The sequence below is a fragment of the Ylistrum balloti genome, unplaced genomic scaffold, assembly GCF_031769215.1.
Source record: "Ylistrum balloti isolate Yb309-2 unplaced genomic scaffold, AGI_CSIRO_Ybal_v1 Utg369832, whole genome shotgun sequence".
Lineage (NCBI taxonomy): Eukaryota > Metazoa > Mollusca > Bivalvia > Pectinida > Pectinidae > Ylistrum > Ylistrum balloti.
The window spans coordinates 121,750-136,790 of record NW_026781994.1 but is presented as its reverse complement, the minus strand read 5'-3'; the positions used below and the strand labels follow the sequence as shown (position 1 = coordinate 136,790).

Genomic DNA, 15,041 nt, shown 5'->3' with positions numbered 1-15,041 from the left:
TCTTAATGTAGCAAAATCTGCTACTGTTACATATCGTGTATATTAATGATAAATTACTCTTGGGAATTCAATGAGCTTTCGGCATATTTACCTTCAATAACGTGTCGCTTCGGAAGGATAGTAACCGCATCGACTGCAGCTACTTCCTGTCCGAACACCGGATGTACCTTAGCGCCCCAGCTATCGCTTGCAAGGAACCATAGTGTATCGGATCGGTTTGAGCGCATCAACGCCTGGAGAAGACGCTTGGAATTGTCTTCGTTGACGAACATTACTACGGCTTTCGCTCGGTCATTACCAATTAGCTTCATGACAGTAGTATCAAAATCTTCGTCTGTGGAATCACGCGAAATAGACAGTCGCTGGGCAATACAAATATCTACAAAGACAGAAAAATCACAATGAATAAGTATACATTCTTCAGGGCAAGAATATCTGGTTTCATGGAATACCTTTAAGTATCATCAGCTGACGAAATAACGTCTGAAAACTTGTCAGAAGGTCCTCTTTGTCGATTTAAATGTTAGAAAGATAAACTATTTTGAACATGTCTATATATCGTTCCCGCGTGATAAACATTGGAGCTTCTGTAGAATGTTTCAACATGAAGTCATATTACAGATCAATTCATGCACCCTATATCAAATGTTCCGGAGAATTTTCCAGTTTCATTACCCCCAAAGGTTTTATTTCACTTTTATTTTATGTGATACCTGTTTCAGTGCCAACATTGAAATAATTGCCCCGACTCTACAGCCATTTCGCGTTTTTACCATCCCGATATAGCCTTGTATGATAACCATACCCATCTGATGAAAATAGAAGACTATATCCTTTCCCCGTGGTAAATTATTTCAATACGGATTACATGATTATGCAAGCACGTAACAATCCGGTCTACGGCAGACAGACGGAAGTCACCAATGGAACGTACCGTTATTTCCATAATCAGATTCACCGTCTGCAATATCTTAATGATAGACATGAAATTGACAGCTGGAAGAAGTAATTGGCTATTTCTCTCATTCTTCTATGATTAAACAAATAAGTCAGGTATTTGACATTTAGAAAATCGTAGCTTAATCATAACATTGCTTGTATTTTCTTAGACTGTCCCATATTCTGAAAGTTCTACTCGTTAAATGCGAATATGGACACCATAGGGCAGTGCCGTTTAAGTACAGTTGTTCGCATGGTATTGATTGTGGCAAATTGCATGTTCCATGCGTTTTATTATTGCATTCTCGGCGTACGATATAGTGCTATCGACATCATGTGTATTTCCCAAGCCTATGGTCTGTGTTCGAAGGTAATGTTACAATGCTACAGAGAAATATCCTGGCGTGAAGTGCAAAATTGAAATTTGTTGTTAACCTTCAGTATATTGCCACTATTGAATACTGCAATGTAAACGTCACAGAAATGGTCAACCGCTTTACCGATATAGGGAACCAATAACCAAGGGTGAAAAAAAACATTTCTGAAAAAAAATCCTTCGGCTCAACTGTTTTGCATCACTTGTTAGTATTAATGAGTTAAATACATAATCGAATTCATATATACGCCCATATTACATCTGATATTACGAAATGATATCAAACATCAACATATATACCATAGACCATCGTGCACACACTGTAACTTCAAATTTCGTGCTTTAATAAAATAATTTCATACATGAATGACTGCTATCTGTCTGGTTCTAATAAGCAACAACTAGTTATCTTAACGAGTCATATTTTTGGCGAGAATTTTTTTTTTAACAAATCAAAAATTCACAGTCTGGTGGTAAGCGATATCTGATAAACTCATGTATTATGTCATGGATTTAATTTTCGCGATCACGTTACTGTACCGCCAAAAGGCGATTTATATGTGCGAAAATTAACGGTTATGCAGTAACATCATTCAAAATATTTAAACGTAGGGTATTGTGTATAGTACATCAAAATATGTAAAACATTCCTATTGCATGAAAAATTTGCTTTATCTGTATTTTCCAGTTTATATATTTACTGTAAATTACTTCTGTGACAGTAAGGAATCGATTTTGAGTTTAGATTTCACCTTTTTTTTTATTATGTAGGTATTTTTCGCTTTTTTTCAGGAAAACGAAACCTAAGTATTTGCATTAGAGATGAATTTCTTTAAAAATATATATATATACACAAAAGCTTGTTTTTTTTATCATGTAGGCATAACTGATAAATTTACTTGTACATGGATTGACCTCGGTGGCGCTGGTTTTCTGTATCAGAAGATGCATTATCGACAAATCTAAATCACGAATCAGGAGTATATTGTAACATTGTCAGTGACATGATAGGGGGTATGTGACACAAAGTCAATATCGTCTACGATATCTGTTTTTATAGACATATGCATGGTAACATTGCCTCATTGACGACATAAGATTGTGCAGAACGTTGGTCATTTGACGCCACAGAATTATGCTGAGTAATGTGACGTCATTTTAGCTTCACTAGAAATAAATTTCTGGGTACAAATATACTCAAAGAATAATGACGTAGTACCTTGCGTGTAATGTTTACTGTTTTGATAATAGCATTACTTTTCTCTCATGATTTCACATACGTATGACTTTATGGTGCTCCAGAGCAGTGATTTCTCAGCGGCTTTTCAATGCTCATGTAAATTATAAAAAAAACCTTGCTTTTTTCAGTTATGCTCCAGGCTTATTTTCAAATTTCACTCAAATACAAACATGCAATTCATTTAACGTGAAAACATATCCCTTTACCCACCGTTACTATATTTGTTTTCAAAAAAAAAAAGTAACAGATGTCATATTATTGCTACGGGTTTGTCAAAAGTTACCCCTGGCGAGGGCAATCAACTTGACTTCTAACATTCACCAGGTTTCAATTGCCGTTAAAACCTCCAGAGCACATGGCCGACCGGGACTTGGCATTTTTCAAAATCTATAAGTGATGAAGGGATTCGTCTTTTTGATTGGCGTAATGCATGTACATCCTATCCTTTTGACAGCAGTATATGGCCGTGTTAGCGTATTTATTGAATAAATAAATTGGTTTGGCTGTTCGGGAAAGGTCTTACTGGTCCTTGGACACCTCTGAGAGCATTACGGTGGACGGGCGCATATGTTGCGTGTATTTGTCGGTACATTTATTATGTAACGCTGTCGCCTAGTCGGTATATATGGAAATCGGATAGTCTGAATGGGTAATGGGTACTGCAATAATTGGTTCCACGTGATACGAAATACATTTATTCTGTTGAACATTGTTAAAGTCAGAGGCTAACTATTCAAATCTGCAGGATAGTTAATTGCACCTCAACTCCCCCCCTCCCCACCTCCACGCACCTCCAACCCTCCTCCCCACCCCACTTTTAGATTTTGGCATTTCTTGAGAATTTCCGAAATCGTATCATAGTGTTAACATTTAGGTACTTAACATCACTGATGAGGACAAAAGGACAAAACAGCTGTGTGATGCATTTATTTGATTGTTTGGCTCTAATAAATCTTATCTAAATGTTGCATGAAATGATGCTATTGACTTGTGTGTCTTTTATACACTCTTTAAAAAAAACCTTCAGTCAAAAATCATAATATTATTATGAAAATGTATCTTTGATGATGATTATATGATTTGAAAAATACCATCAATATAGTTAAAGATATTTTAATCCAATCAACATCGAGTCTACTGCAATATTGCTTATGTTGCACCTGGTTTTTGTTCTGATAATGCATTACTTAGCATGGCTTCATTTATCAGGTGTTTGTAGTCGATGACCAAGAGGAAGCTTACATTTCCAGAACAATCGTAATTTCTTCGTATTCAGAAATATTTACCAGTATGTGCCATTTTGTCTTAACATATATGGTATTGTTTCCACGTAGGTTATCATCTCGTTACTATATTTTAAAAAAATCACAACAGATCGACCTTCACCATTACAACATCCATAGTCATTTTCCTACCCTCACATATCTGAATCAAATAATTTAAACCCTCGAATCTTCCCTGAATCATTTATTTTATTCATTTTGGATGACGATACGGATACAATTTTGCCGTAAATTGATATAAATGTAGGTGTCAGTGCAAAATTCCTGTTAATTTGAAACACGGAAACTGAACAAACATTTCCACTGATTTACAGCTATATATATTATGTTGTATGGGCAAGAATCTTTCAAGGACGATTTCACAAATACGTGTTATATGTTGCGATTGGTGAAAATAGTCTTGTAATAAACAATTGTGTCTCTGAATGATGTTTTCTGCCGTGTTCTATAATGACTCCTGGCGAGCAATCACGAGTGAAAAAGTTGATGATCAAAGAACCTATTTTTAACAACGTCAAATATTCGTTACATTCATCGACACAAACGCACCATATTTGCTGATAGCAATTATTCAGAGTGTTAATTACTAATAATAACATATTTTTCTCATAAATGTGTCTTTGATCACTAGAATTGTAATATTGCTTTCGCCACACCATATGAAGGTATCCTACGACAGTATTGTACAGGGAAGCTGTTAACACTAGGCATTCAGTTGTACATGTAAATTGCAGTAGAACTTGATGCTAAAGCACAAAGCTAACAGTAACGTTGTCCCGGTAGGGTCGCTATCCGGCTCTCGTTCACACTAATTTCTAACTACTTGTTTCGGTTCGCTCGCCGATCGATAAAAACGTAGATAAACCTTTGTTATCTACAGATAGATTAGGGCACTGGTATTTGTTCTATTCTATACGATTCGATAAGTGATAACCACAGATTTGAATCATGTGAAGCATCACAATGTAGCGTGCTAGCTATCTTTTCTGAAATTTAGATATACGAAGCCAACAACAGCCCTTATGTGGTATACGCAACTCAATAAAAACCTGCAGCTCGCGCTACAGTGATATGCCTTAACATAAACAAATATCAGCGGATCCGGCGTATTGTTAATAAATATTTGATATACCTATAAACCAGGTATGCTTTCTATGGTGTCAGGCATTGCTTTGCAGTATTATGAAGTCATAACCATACTTTTTTGTCATTAGATAGCTGCAACTGTAGTTTCCATATTTCATATCAATAAAATCGAAATGTGTTTCGGGTACATGTTTGTTGTTTCAAGTTTCAAGGACGATGTGATACTTGCGTTTAATACATCATTATAGGGACCATGCAATTTTGTATCGACAACGTTACAAATCTGATCAGAGCTGCTTCCCCTTAAAGGACCTCTCTGTATCGTTATATTCTATAGATTATGCATTATACACCTGACTATTTTACCTGATGTAAAGATTCTGGTATACACACAAATTTGTTAAGGGCAAGTCACGAAATGTTTGTTACTTTTGTTCAAGTGTTTTGTTATGATAAAAGCTTCCTGCAATCTTTTTCTATCAAAATGGCATCATAACAGAGAAAAAGATCCGAAAAAATAAGAATCTGTCGTTTGAGGCAAGATCGCGTATATGTGTAAATTCGTTTGGTATGTATCTTCCTTCAGCAAACGTATGCCTAGCTCATTTACTTCGACAGAGGGCGTTGATTGCAGGCCTAGAGCCACAGCCTCGTTAACAGTATTATCAGAGTAGTACAACTACCATGATGACGTCAACGCCAGTGGTTCAACAACATGGGAATGGGATAATTGGAGATCAATTGTACACAGTTGGACAATATCTGAATTGAACATTTTCAAAGAGTAGAAGATACACATTTGGATGTCTTGACTGTTCCAACGAAAACAATTATATTTTTTGTTGAATGCTGGAACCTTTTAAATGTAAAGTATTCCCTAATTGCATTGTAATAGAGTTGAAATCAGTAACTTGTACTTTTATCAAAATCAAGAAAGCTGTTCAGTTTCCTCGAGCTTAAGACCTTACTGAAGTAGTTCTGAGAGTCGTCATACCTTTATTAGAGCAAATAAGGTATGTATATGACAATATCTAAGAGTACAAAACCGTTGCCTCGAGAACTTGTTTGATTAAAAGATTCCCCCCCCCACAGCCCCCCTCCCCCCCTCCTCCCCCACTCCACCCAAAAAAAATTCTTCGATGATAAAACCATATATGCTAGAGATTGTTTTGATTAGATTTCTTAGTGTTCAAACAAAACAAAGTTACAGTTATATATACAATAGAATTGTCTTTATCAATAAACCGACATTATTCAGGATAAGTTTGAATTTAAGATGTCTTTAATATTTCTGACATATGTAATTCACATTAAAGACAAAACAATTTGCACGGAATTGTATACAATAACCAGGAAGGAGTCAACAAAGAATTACAAATCCGTTTTGACGTCATTTTTAATGTTCCCTTTGCTGGATTCTTGTGCTCGCAATTAACATCATATTTTAGAGTTAACCGGGCTAGAATCTGCATAAGACAGACACACTGTGCAGGAAATGCAAATTGGTTAATTGTTATTGTAATGGCAGATCACTGAGGTAAACACACCTTGACATCGCACTACCAGCTGGTAATTGCAGTTTCGTTTGATAGTTTCGTCATTAAAATCGAAAATGAATGAGAGACAGTTCAAAGTTAAACCGTTCATAATGACATAATTCGTCTTCGTCAAGGAGAATCCGAGCCATTTATAATTCATGTAAAAGTGAATTTCCAAACGTTTAAAAAGCGAACATATCACTCGTCTGTTGAAATGCATTAACTCACAGATAACAGTCTTTAGGACTCATTTACAACGGCCATAAATGTCAAAAAAAGACAGTTCATACAACTGATAATAAAGTAGTGTGTCTACGTCAGTGTGATTCAGTGTCAGTTTCAAATAGCTTCCTTAACTTGTATGGCGCATTTCAATGACATGAATAATGGCGCGGTTCATAATATATACATGTACCTGTCTTTTTTTGAAAGGATTAGCTTTTGAAATTTACGAACTGAATTATAGGTAGGTGTAACTTTCCATCAAACTTCTGAAATTTCTTTCGATTCATTTTGGTTTGCTTCAATCACTCCCTAAATTTCAATACTCCGATACTTGTCATCACTGACGAGTCCAACAAGGACTTATCAGTTGTATGAAGCAATTATATGCCCCTCCCTACTTATTCCCCCGAGGTTTGTCGTAACCTGCATACCACGTTTTATCTCATTTGAATGGTGACACGGTTCAGAAAATACAAATGCACATGACGTTCATTTGAAATGTCCAGATACATATCATAATTGCTGAGTTTATTGAGCTACGGAGTTTATGCATCTCCTTATCTAGATTTTTGTTCGACTTTCCTTTGTCGCCTCTTAAGTTTCTAATCTTTGACTTTTAACTTTAATTACGAGTCTTAGAAGGACCAATCATCTGTATAAGGTTATTAGCTCTTAATCTTGTTTCATTTGATCTAACTCAAAATTTGTGTTGAATGGTGCTATCCACATGTAGATATTTTGTACAGTTTCAAATAATTTAACCTATCTTCCAAACAAATTATCGTTAATTTGAATAGTGGCAGGGTTTAGAATATAAACAAAGTCATGTACTATATTTTCGAAAATAATGAGCGAATCCAATTTTTTTTTTTTTTTTTTTTTTACTTTGGTTTCGAAAAAAAATAGCTTTTCATTATTCGCCTCTTAAGTTTTGACAATATAGGCCTACATCATCACTGAGGAGTCATGGAATGGCGAAAAAGCTATGTGTAGGACGTTTTATTCAATATTTTCCACACAAGATCTAATTTAGAATCTATATTACATTAAGATATCTAATTGTGTTTCTTTTATTCTGTCGTCATTATCAACCCTACCAAGCCTTCATATTTATAACCCTAACAATTGCATCTCTAAACATAAATAATTGATATTGTTCAACTGAACATAGATCATTCGATAGAACAGTAATGATAGCCGAGAGCCAGCACTCACATGCACTTTTCCTCGTCTATCTGTGAACATGAAACATTCCCATGGTACATGCCCTAAACTATCGTAAACTGAAGATAAACAATTTTAGATGACACTCTGTGATAATGTAAACAGCTAGTATCGATTGATTTACATATTGAAACAGAGAATTATCTTGTGTTTAGATATGTAAATGTCAAATCGGATATAATTAACGAGAAATTTTGGCTTTTCACATTTTTCATGTTATATATATATACATATATTCATAGTCATGGTAATACACAGGGCAACAAAAAATTCGCGCGTTCATCGTATACATACATAGTGCGTACATCGTCCGAACACATGCTCTATATAGTGTCTAGCGCACAACTGTGTGAAAGGATAACTACATTTTGAGCGGTTTGGAAAACAATGGTTGGCTAATATTACGGATTGAAAATTAAACGGAAATATCGTGTAGTTATGACTAAATAGCGACCACAGTCGTGTTAAAATTGATCGATGGTTATAAAGGTAGTTTTAAGTTCTACAAGTTTAAAAATTACACCACACCATGCATTAATTTGTCTTTCAATCGTATAGTTTCGTACCTTAGAGAGTGGCGAGTGATGAGTGTCGGACAACAAAAATTACCCGTATATGGGCATACACGTGACCGGCTAGGTATCCCGTGTAACAGAACACTTACAATTTACCTCAGTATGTAAACGAAAGAAGAATTGGAGAAACACAGAAATAATGAAATTAAGATTCCCTTTCAGACGGTTTGAAGTTCTAAATGATTCAATGCCGAGACAAAAAGAGACGTCTTTTTAATGTCTACATATGAAATGTATATATAATGAGTGCCCGTACACTAAGACTGGTCACGTGTAGCACTTCGTAAACAAAACACTTTAGATTACGAGTGCACATGACTGTTCATTCTGTAGCTGATAGATCTACATGTATCCAACCTGTAGTTTTAGAACTTAATTAGGAAATATACTTAATTGCACCCTTATTTATTTTGAAAATAAATTGACATGATCCAACATTCGTCTATGAGTCATTTCAACCACGAAAAAATTGCATATTTGAGCCATAGAACCGCAAAACGTGCGCACAAATGTGTTGTAGCTAGTGAAGCTATAAATCGTATTGTGATAAAGTTCTTTCGATGTCTGAAAGGATTTCAAGAGCTTATTTTAAGTCTCAAATATTCCAATGAACAGAATTTATACATCAGCGATGTAATGGAAACGATAGAAAATGATATGCTGAACAACATTTATATAAAGCACTGTCACGTTTGCAGAATTACTCTAATATGCATTATTGTTTATGTCTTAAAAAATAATAATCTTAGTGTTACACACATGAAATGAATACCAATAAAATGTAACAACTACTCTACTCAATTAGCATGTGTCTTTGATCCTGTCAAGGGACATCAGTATGAAAATTGAGATATAAAAGGAAACAGATGAGTTTAAACGCATCCTTTTGTAACCTAGCTAATGTTCAGCATCCACTTACAAGAGATTCTTAGCTGTTCCATACAGCGGTAGTTACCTTTCAGAAACATCGTTTACCATAAGTCGAAGCGTCAACATATGACAAAGCTTCTATCTCGGATAGCAGTCATCGTGAGGGCTGATAAAGGTTGACAAGTCTCTCTGTCTCTCTGTCTTTCTCTCTCACTCTTTCGCTTTCTCCCTCTTTCTCCCTGACTGGCTGGCGTCTCTCTGTCTCTGTCTTTGTATCTCTCTCTCTCTGTCTCTCTCTGTCTCTGTCTCTGTCTCTGTCTCTGTCTCTCTCTCTCTCTCTCTCTCTCTCTCTCTCTCTCTCTGAAGTACTGTACTGCAGGCAAATTAGCATTTAAGGTATATCACGGAGCAATGTTGTTATCCAAACAATGGAATACAAGTCTTGCATGCATTTGGAGTAATAAACTGCCAAATACATCTAAAGTTCCCGGTTATAAATGGATCTTTCGATTGCGTTTATCTGCCTCAAAATGTTCCATAAACTATCATAGTGTGCTTCCGATTTTTTCACAGCTGGGACTCACTGAAAAGCCTGGGACCTAATCTGTAGACACTTACTGGTATTTGGGGAATAGACGATAAGGTGTGTCTATTCCTGATTAAGCTTGAGCATATACGAATTCACCCTGTTACTAATGTCCGTTTGGTGGTCTTTGGAACTTGTTGATAATTTGTCCCAATTGTTTTGTGGTCTGATAACAATGTTGATTTGTGTGCCATCTGTGAGCCGATGACATTGACGGGCGTTACTCATAAAATAAATCGCTCCAATCGGTTTTGACTATAGAAACTTTTTTGCGGTCCTCGAAATGATCCTTGAGGGACCCAGAAGTCTAAGATTTTGTCACCATAAATGGTAGATGTTTTCTCAACACTCTACTATCATAGGTTACCCCCAAAAAGTAAAAAAAATGTTTGAAAAATATTTGTTATGGACTAGGGTTATGACGTCAAATGGATTGCAGCAGACAGATGAATTATGACAAGTACCGTCCTACACTTGTTATACAAGGGGGTGGTGGTGCAATCATAGACACGTTGACGTAAGAGGACCATCTCAAGAGAGCATCCTGTGCGGCAGATTACACATTGTTATAATGTCTGCTTGATTGCAAATGAGCCCCTAGCCGCTTCAACAAAGTCTTTTACAATATATTAAGAACGGTAGATTTCATACCGAACGGTACCTCCTTAATATTTTCCATGTACATTACAGGGTTTTTTTAACAGTGGTCTAACATTAATTAACTTTCTGAAAACCTTCGACTTAGCAAATGCCTTGTTCATGATTGGAGTAATCAAAGGGAGCAGTATAACAGAAATTACTCCAGTAAAACTGTGTCAAGAAGACCCAGAACTCAGCACTTCGATTAGATAGTGGTGATATTGCGTAATTTGTCATAAGTACGTGGTTCATGTGGTGTCCGTGGTTCACCATCAAACTTAGTCTGCAGCCACGCTAAAAACACCATTGTCTAAAGAAGAGCGCGCCTAATCAATCGACAGTCTGACTGTGCTAGATTAAACAAGTTGGTGACGATAGAGATTTATTTTGCAATGTTCAATTAGGGTTTATCTGTTTTATTTATACCATATAGATAAAAATAAGTAATTGTTTGTTATGGGAACAAAGTTTATTGAACATCGCTATTGCCCAGAAGGCAGAATTGTCGTCAACGTATTATCTGTGTAATAAGTTTTTCTTCGTGTTGTTTTCATAAATGTCTAAACAATTAATTACGTTTTCTGGTATTTAAACAGTGTTTATACTCTATCCCTAGTGTATTTAAAGTTTCAAAATTCTTAGGTATATTTTGATACTGAATGAATGGTGACTTATTATACCCTATTGTAAAATATTTGGCAAAAGTTGTTAAAAGTAATTCATAATAAAGCCAATTAAAACAAAGGTAATAAATCTTGATAACAATGTTATATAATTATAATAATTTCGCTGCGATTTTACCTAACTGTTAAGACTGTTCATTATATTATCTTTGTGTGACACTTGTTAAACCGGTTAAGTAAGGACCTAGTTAAATTTAATTTGTAAACAAAGGTTAAGTTAGTTTAAATCCTGTTCGTTGAAGATATCTAGCTAATAAAAGCAAGACGTCTGCTTTATTTCAATGTAGTGTTAATTGAATCCGACCAAACATGCTAATGTCGTGAAATACACGCGCGCACGTGGTTATAGAGTATATATGTTCCAAAACATTTCCTTTCGTTTCCGTAATCGATATTTTGATTTTTTTTATGATTTTTAAGCATGGAAGCTACACAAAGTTTATGTTGTTTGATTTCCCAAAGGAATACAGGGTCATCAGTAAAATACAATACCAGTCACGAAACATTCAAAAGCATGGCACTCCCATGAGCATAAAAATGTACGTTTTACATACACATATTACCTTTGCACGCAATCAAACAATCATGTGTATCATCATCTGTTATTTCCGATTGAATAGAATTGAAATTATAAGCATGTCAACCGCACGTGCGAATAATGCATGTGACTCGCTTCCAGTTTTGAACATATGAGAACAGTAATTGTCAGTTTATATTAGGTTCCGCTTATACACAAACTGCAGTGCCTCGGTGGTTTTAAAACATTTTGCAATAAAATAATCTTTTGTTTTAATCGTTTGCGTGTTTGTTTTTGGCATGCATATTAATGATAGTGCAAGATTGTTTTGTTATATATAAACGTGATAAAAGTAGCAAGATTACTATACCGTGATGCTTTGAAATCTCAGCAAAGGCCCCAATGCCTTTTGCCCCATAGTTTCCCTCGTCGGCCAGAGTACTGACATATGTCCAACCGAATGACTTGGCGATATCAACCATAGCCTGGGCTTGGAAAGAATCTGGCGGCACAACTCTGGAAAAATATTCAAATCTGGACTTGTCGCTCAAATCGACACTGGTGGAGGCGTAACTGATCTGAGGAATCTGAAATAAAGAAAAAAATATATAGTATACGATTACAATGTAAATAGGCTTCTTAATGTGAAAGCAAAATACTTAAATGATTAGATTATCAAAAGAAATGCGATCTGTTTGAACCTAGAGTATCAGGGGTATGAGTATGAAAACTGTTAACTCAAGGTAATCATTTGAGTAAGTTTGGACATGGTAACAGACAAGGTAACACTTCCCAACGACACCTGTCATCGACTGTTCCGGTCTAGCATATTTTTGTTTACTTCTTTCTCCTAAGTGTCCTTGTGAAACACAAAGAAATATCTATGATTCCCTATTTTCTCTATACAACTAGAAGGTAAAAATATCAAACCATAACTAACAGCGGATTCAAAATTAAAAAGTTTTAATTGATACTCAATCTGATAATTTATAATGGTTTCCATTTATGTGTACGATTTCAATATTATTTACCAAACTAAATTTCGCCATGCATTACTCGAAAACTGACGTGATTATATACATGGTGTATATATACATCTATATATGATAAACTACTCCTTAAACGTTTGTAATGTATTTCTAGTGACATAAAAGTACAGAATTATTATGAAAGTCAAATTAATTCTGGTAAGTTTCCGCATCTTGTAAAGAAATCCTTGTGATTTGAAAATATTATTTGCAATTGTCAATGATTTTTTATATATTATTTTTTTTATGCTAAAGCGAACACGAAATAACATCGCTCAGCGGATTTGATATCGTCAGGGTGTTCTTTTAATTCTTATCAGAGAATTAAACTCAAGAAAACCACAAAGGTATTTCAGGTGAATGACTCCCTTTTATCTCGGTTTCAAATTCGAAAAAAAGGAAATCTTGTTTAAGCTCCTCAATCCTGTTGTAATTTTCCAAATGAGTGGCAGCACCAAATTTGGTCATTTCGTAATCAACTTAAACATTAATATCGGCAACGGAACCGAGGGCGTGATTAATCTGTTGTCGTCAAGGCCAAACCAATCAACATAATCATTTCATAGAACGCTCAAAGAAATTTGCAAATGGCGTTCTAAAATTGCCAATTAAGATTTCCATCAAAAAATATCAGAATGCGAGAATTTTTTGAGAAAGTAAACACCATGTGTTGATATGAATTGCATAGCAGCATTCGTAATGTTAAGAATATTGGTTTTTTAATCTTATATACACATTTCAAAAGATAATGATACCAAAATATGAGTCAACAACAACGATAAAGAATACCAATTTGTATTCCAAAAAGGTTTAAGTTCCCTATAAGACCTGCATTACCTGGTATTAAGGACAGAAACAAGAGAGAAAAGATAGTCAACACTTAACGATACATGAAAATCCCTTCTAAATTCAGAGAAAATAAAATGAAACTTATTGACGACTGCAACGAATGATACTGTAAGAATGAGCAATTAATCTCTTAGGAATTCGTCTATTTTATATTAGCTTTTTAATCGATGGCAACCAAGGAAAGCTGGAGCGTTGCCTCCGAGAAAAAAAAGTTCATCACAAAGTGGGTAATTATGGTGCAATATGTAATCTTCACGGCATGTAATATAATTTCCACCTCTTATACAATTATGATTTAAGCAAACGAGATAAACTTATGCAGTACTTATCAAAGTGAACTGGGATCTGAGAGCCATTCCACACCCATCCATACAAGTAAAATCTACTCTTGAATATACACCGAAATAAACAATCAAAACTACTTGAGAGACGTCCCAGCTTAGAAAATTTATTAACACTTGTACAAATCGGTTACATCGGATGCGCATATCCGTGAATTTAATTGCTTTGGCCAATGGAGCTATTTGACGTAATACTCTTTGTTAAATCCTTTTCCTCTTGTCTTCAATATTTCTTCGATTTTCCGCATATCTTTTTCCCTAACGTCCACTTTCTGGAGTTCGGATTGATAAAATATCCCTTTGATCTCGTCGTCATTGTAATCTTTAGACTTTGTATAACGGCAAGCCTCCTTCTACCTTCTAAGCTATGGTAAATATTTCTCCACTCCATCTCTTGTCGTATTCCCGGGTGCAGGCTTTCAATGATGATACAATCTAACCTTGTCACAAACCCTGAATTCATATGACTTCTGGACCTTTTTCGTTTTTTGTACCACCGTTTATTCTATCTGAACAGGAAATTAAAATTTGAATTTAATCGATGTTTTTGTTGTTTATGTAAGTTGATTCAATAAACATATTATTTATCATGGATTCTCGCTGATTGGGAGGCACTGAGAAAGATAACATTTGCCCCATGTTTAGTAAACGGGAAAAATTGACCGGAAGTGGGCTAGAATTCCTACCTTCGTAATCACTTTATATCAACAATCTAGCCAAATGGAAGCGTCCGATGGGTCTTACTATTGGATGAAATCGGAGAACACCAAGTGGTTATGCAAATGATCCCATTACCTTTAAACTTAAGACTTTTTTAGGGTGGGGGAGGAGGGGGAGGAGGTTAATGCGGCACAAATGTGTGATTGTGTAATATACTGGAGTGTATTTTGTTAAGGTCTTGTTCCCGACATCGTGATTGTCATACAGTATATCAACAACTGACACAAACACAAAAACACAGGATTTCCAAATATAGATTGACAAAGATTATGGGGAAGTTTGAAAATTTCATTTCCTTGCTAGTTAGTAAGTCTGCTTGTTT

The 15,041-nt window shown here is 35.3% G+C and overlaps 1 protein-coding gene across 1 annotated transcript in view; it reads right to left on the bottom strand.

Moving 5' to 3' along the window:
* The window catches only part of LOC132545242 (metabotropic glutamate receptor 8-like), a 100,506-nt gene that overhangs the window by 17,692 nt on the left and 67,773 nt on the right, over nucleotides 1-15,041 (bottom strand). The window contains exons 2-3 of the mRNA XM_060208918.1: nucleotides 12,152-12,368; nucleotides 92-379 (exon numbers count right to left, since the gene is read on the bottom strand). Of these exons, the coding sequence (XP_060064901.1) occupies nucleotides 92-379; nucleotides 12,152-12,368 (505 nt within the window). The remainder of the gene's footprint in view (nucleotides 1-91; nucleotides 380-12,151; nucleotides 12,369-15,041) is intronic.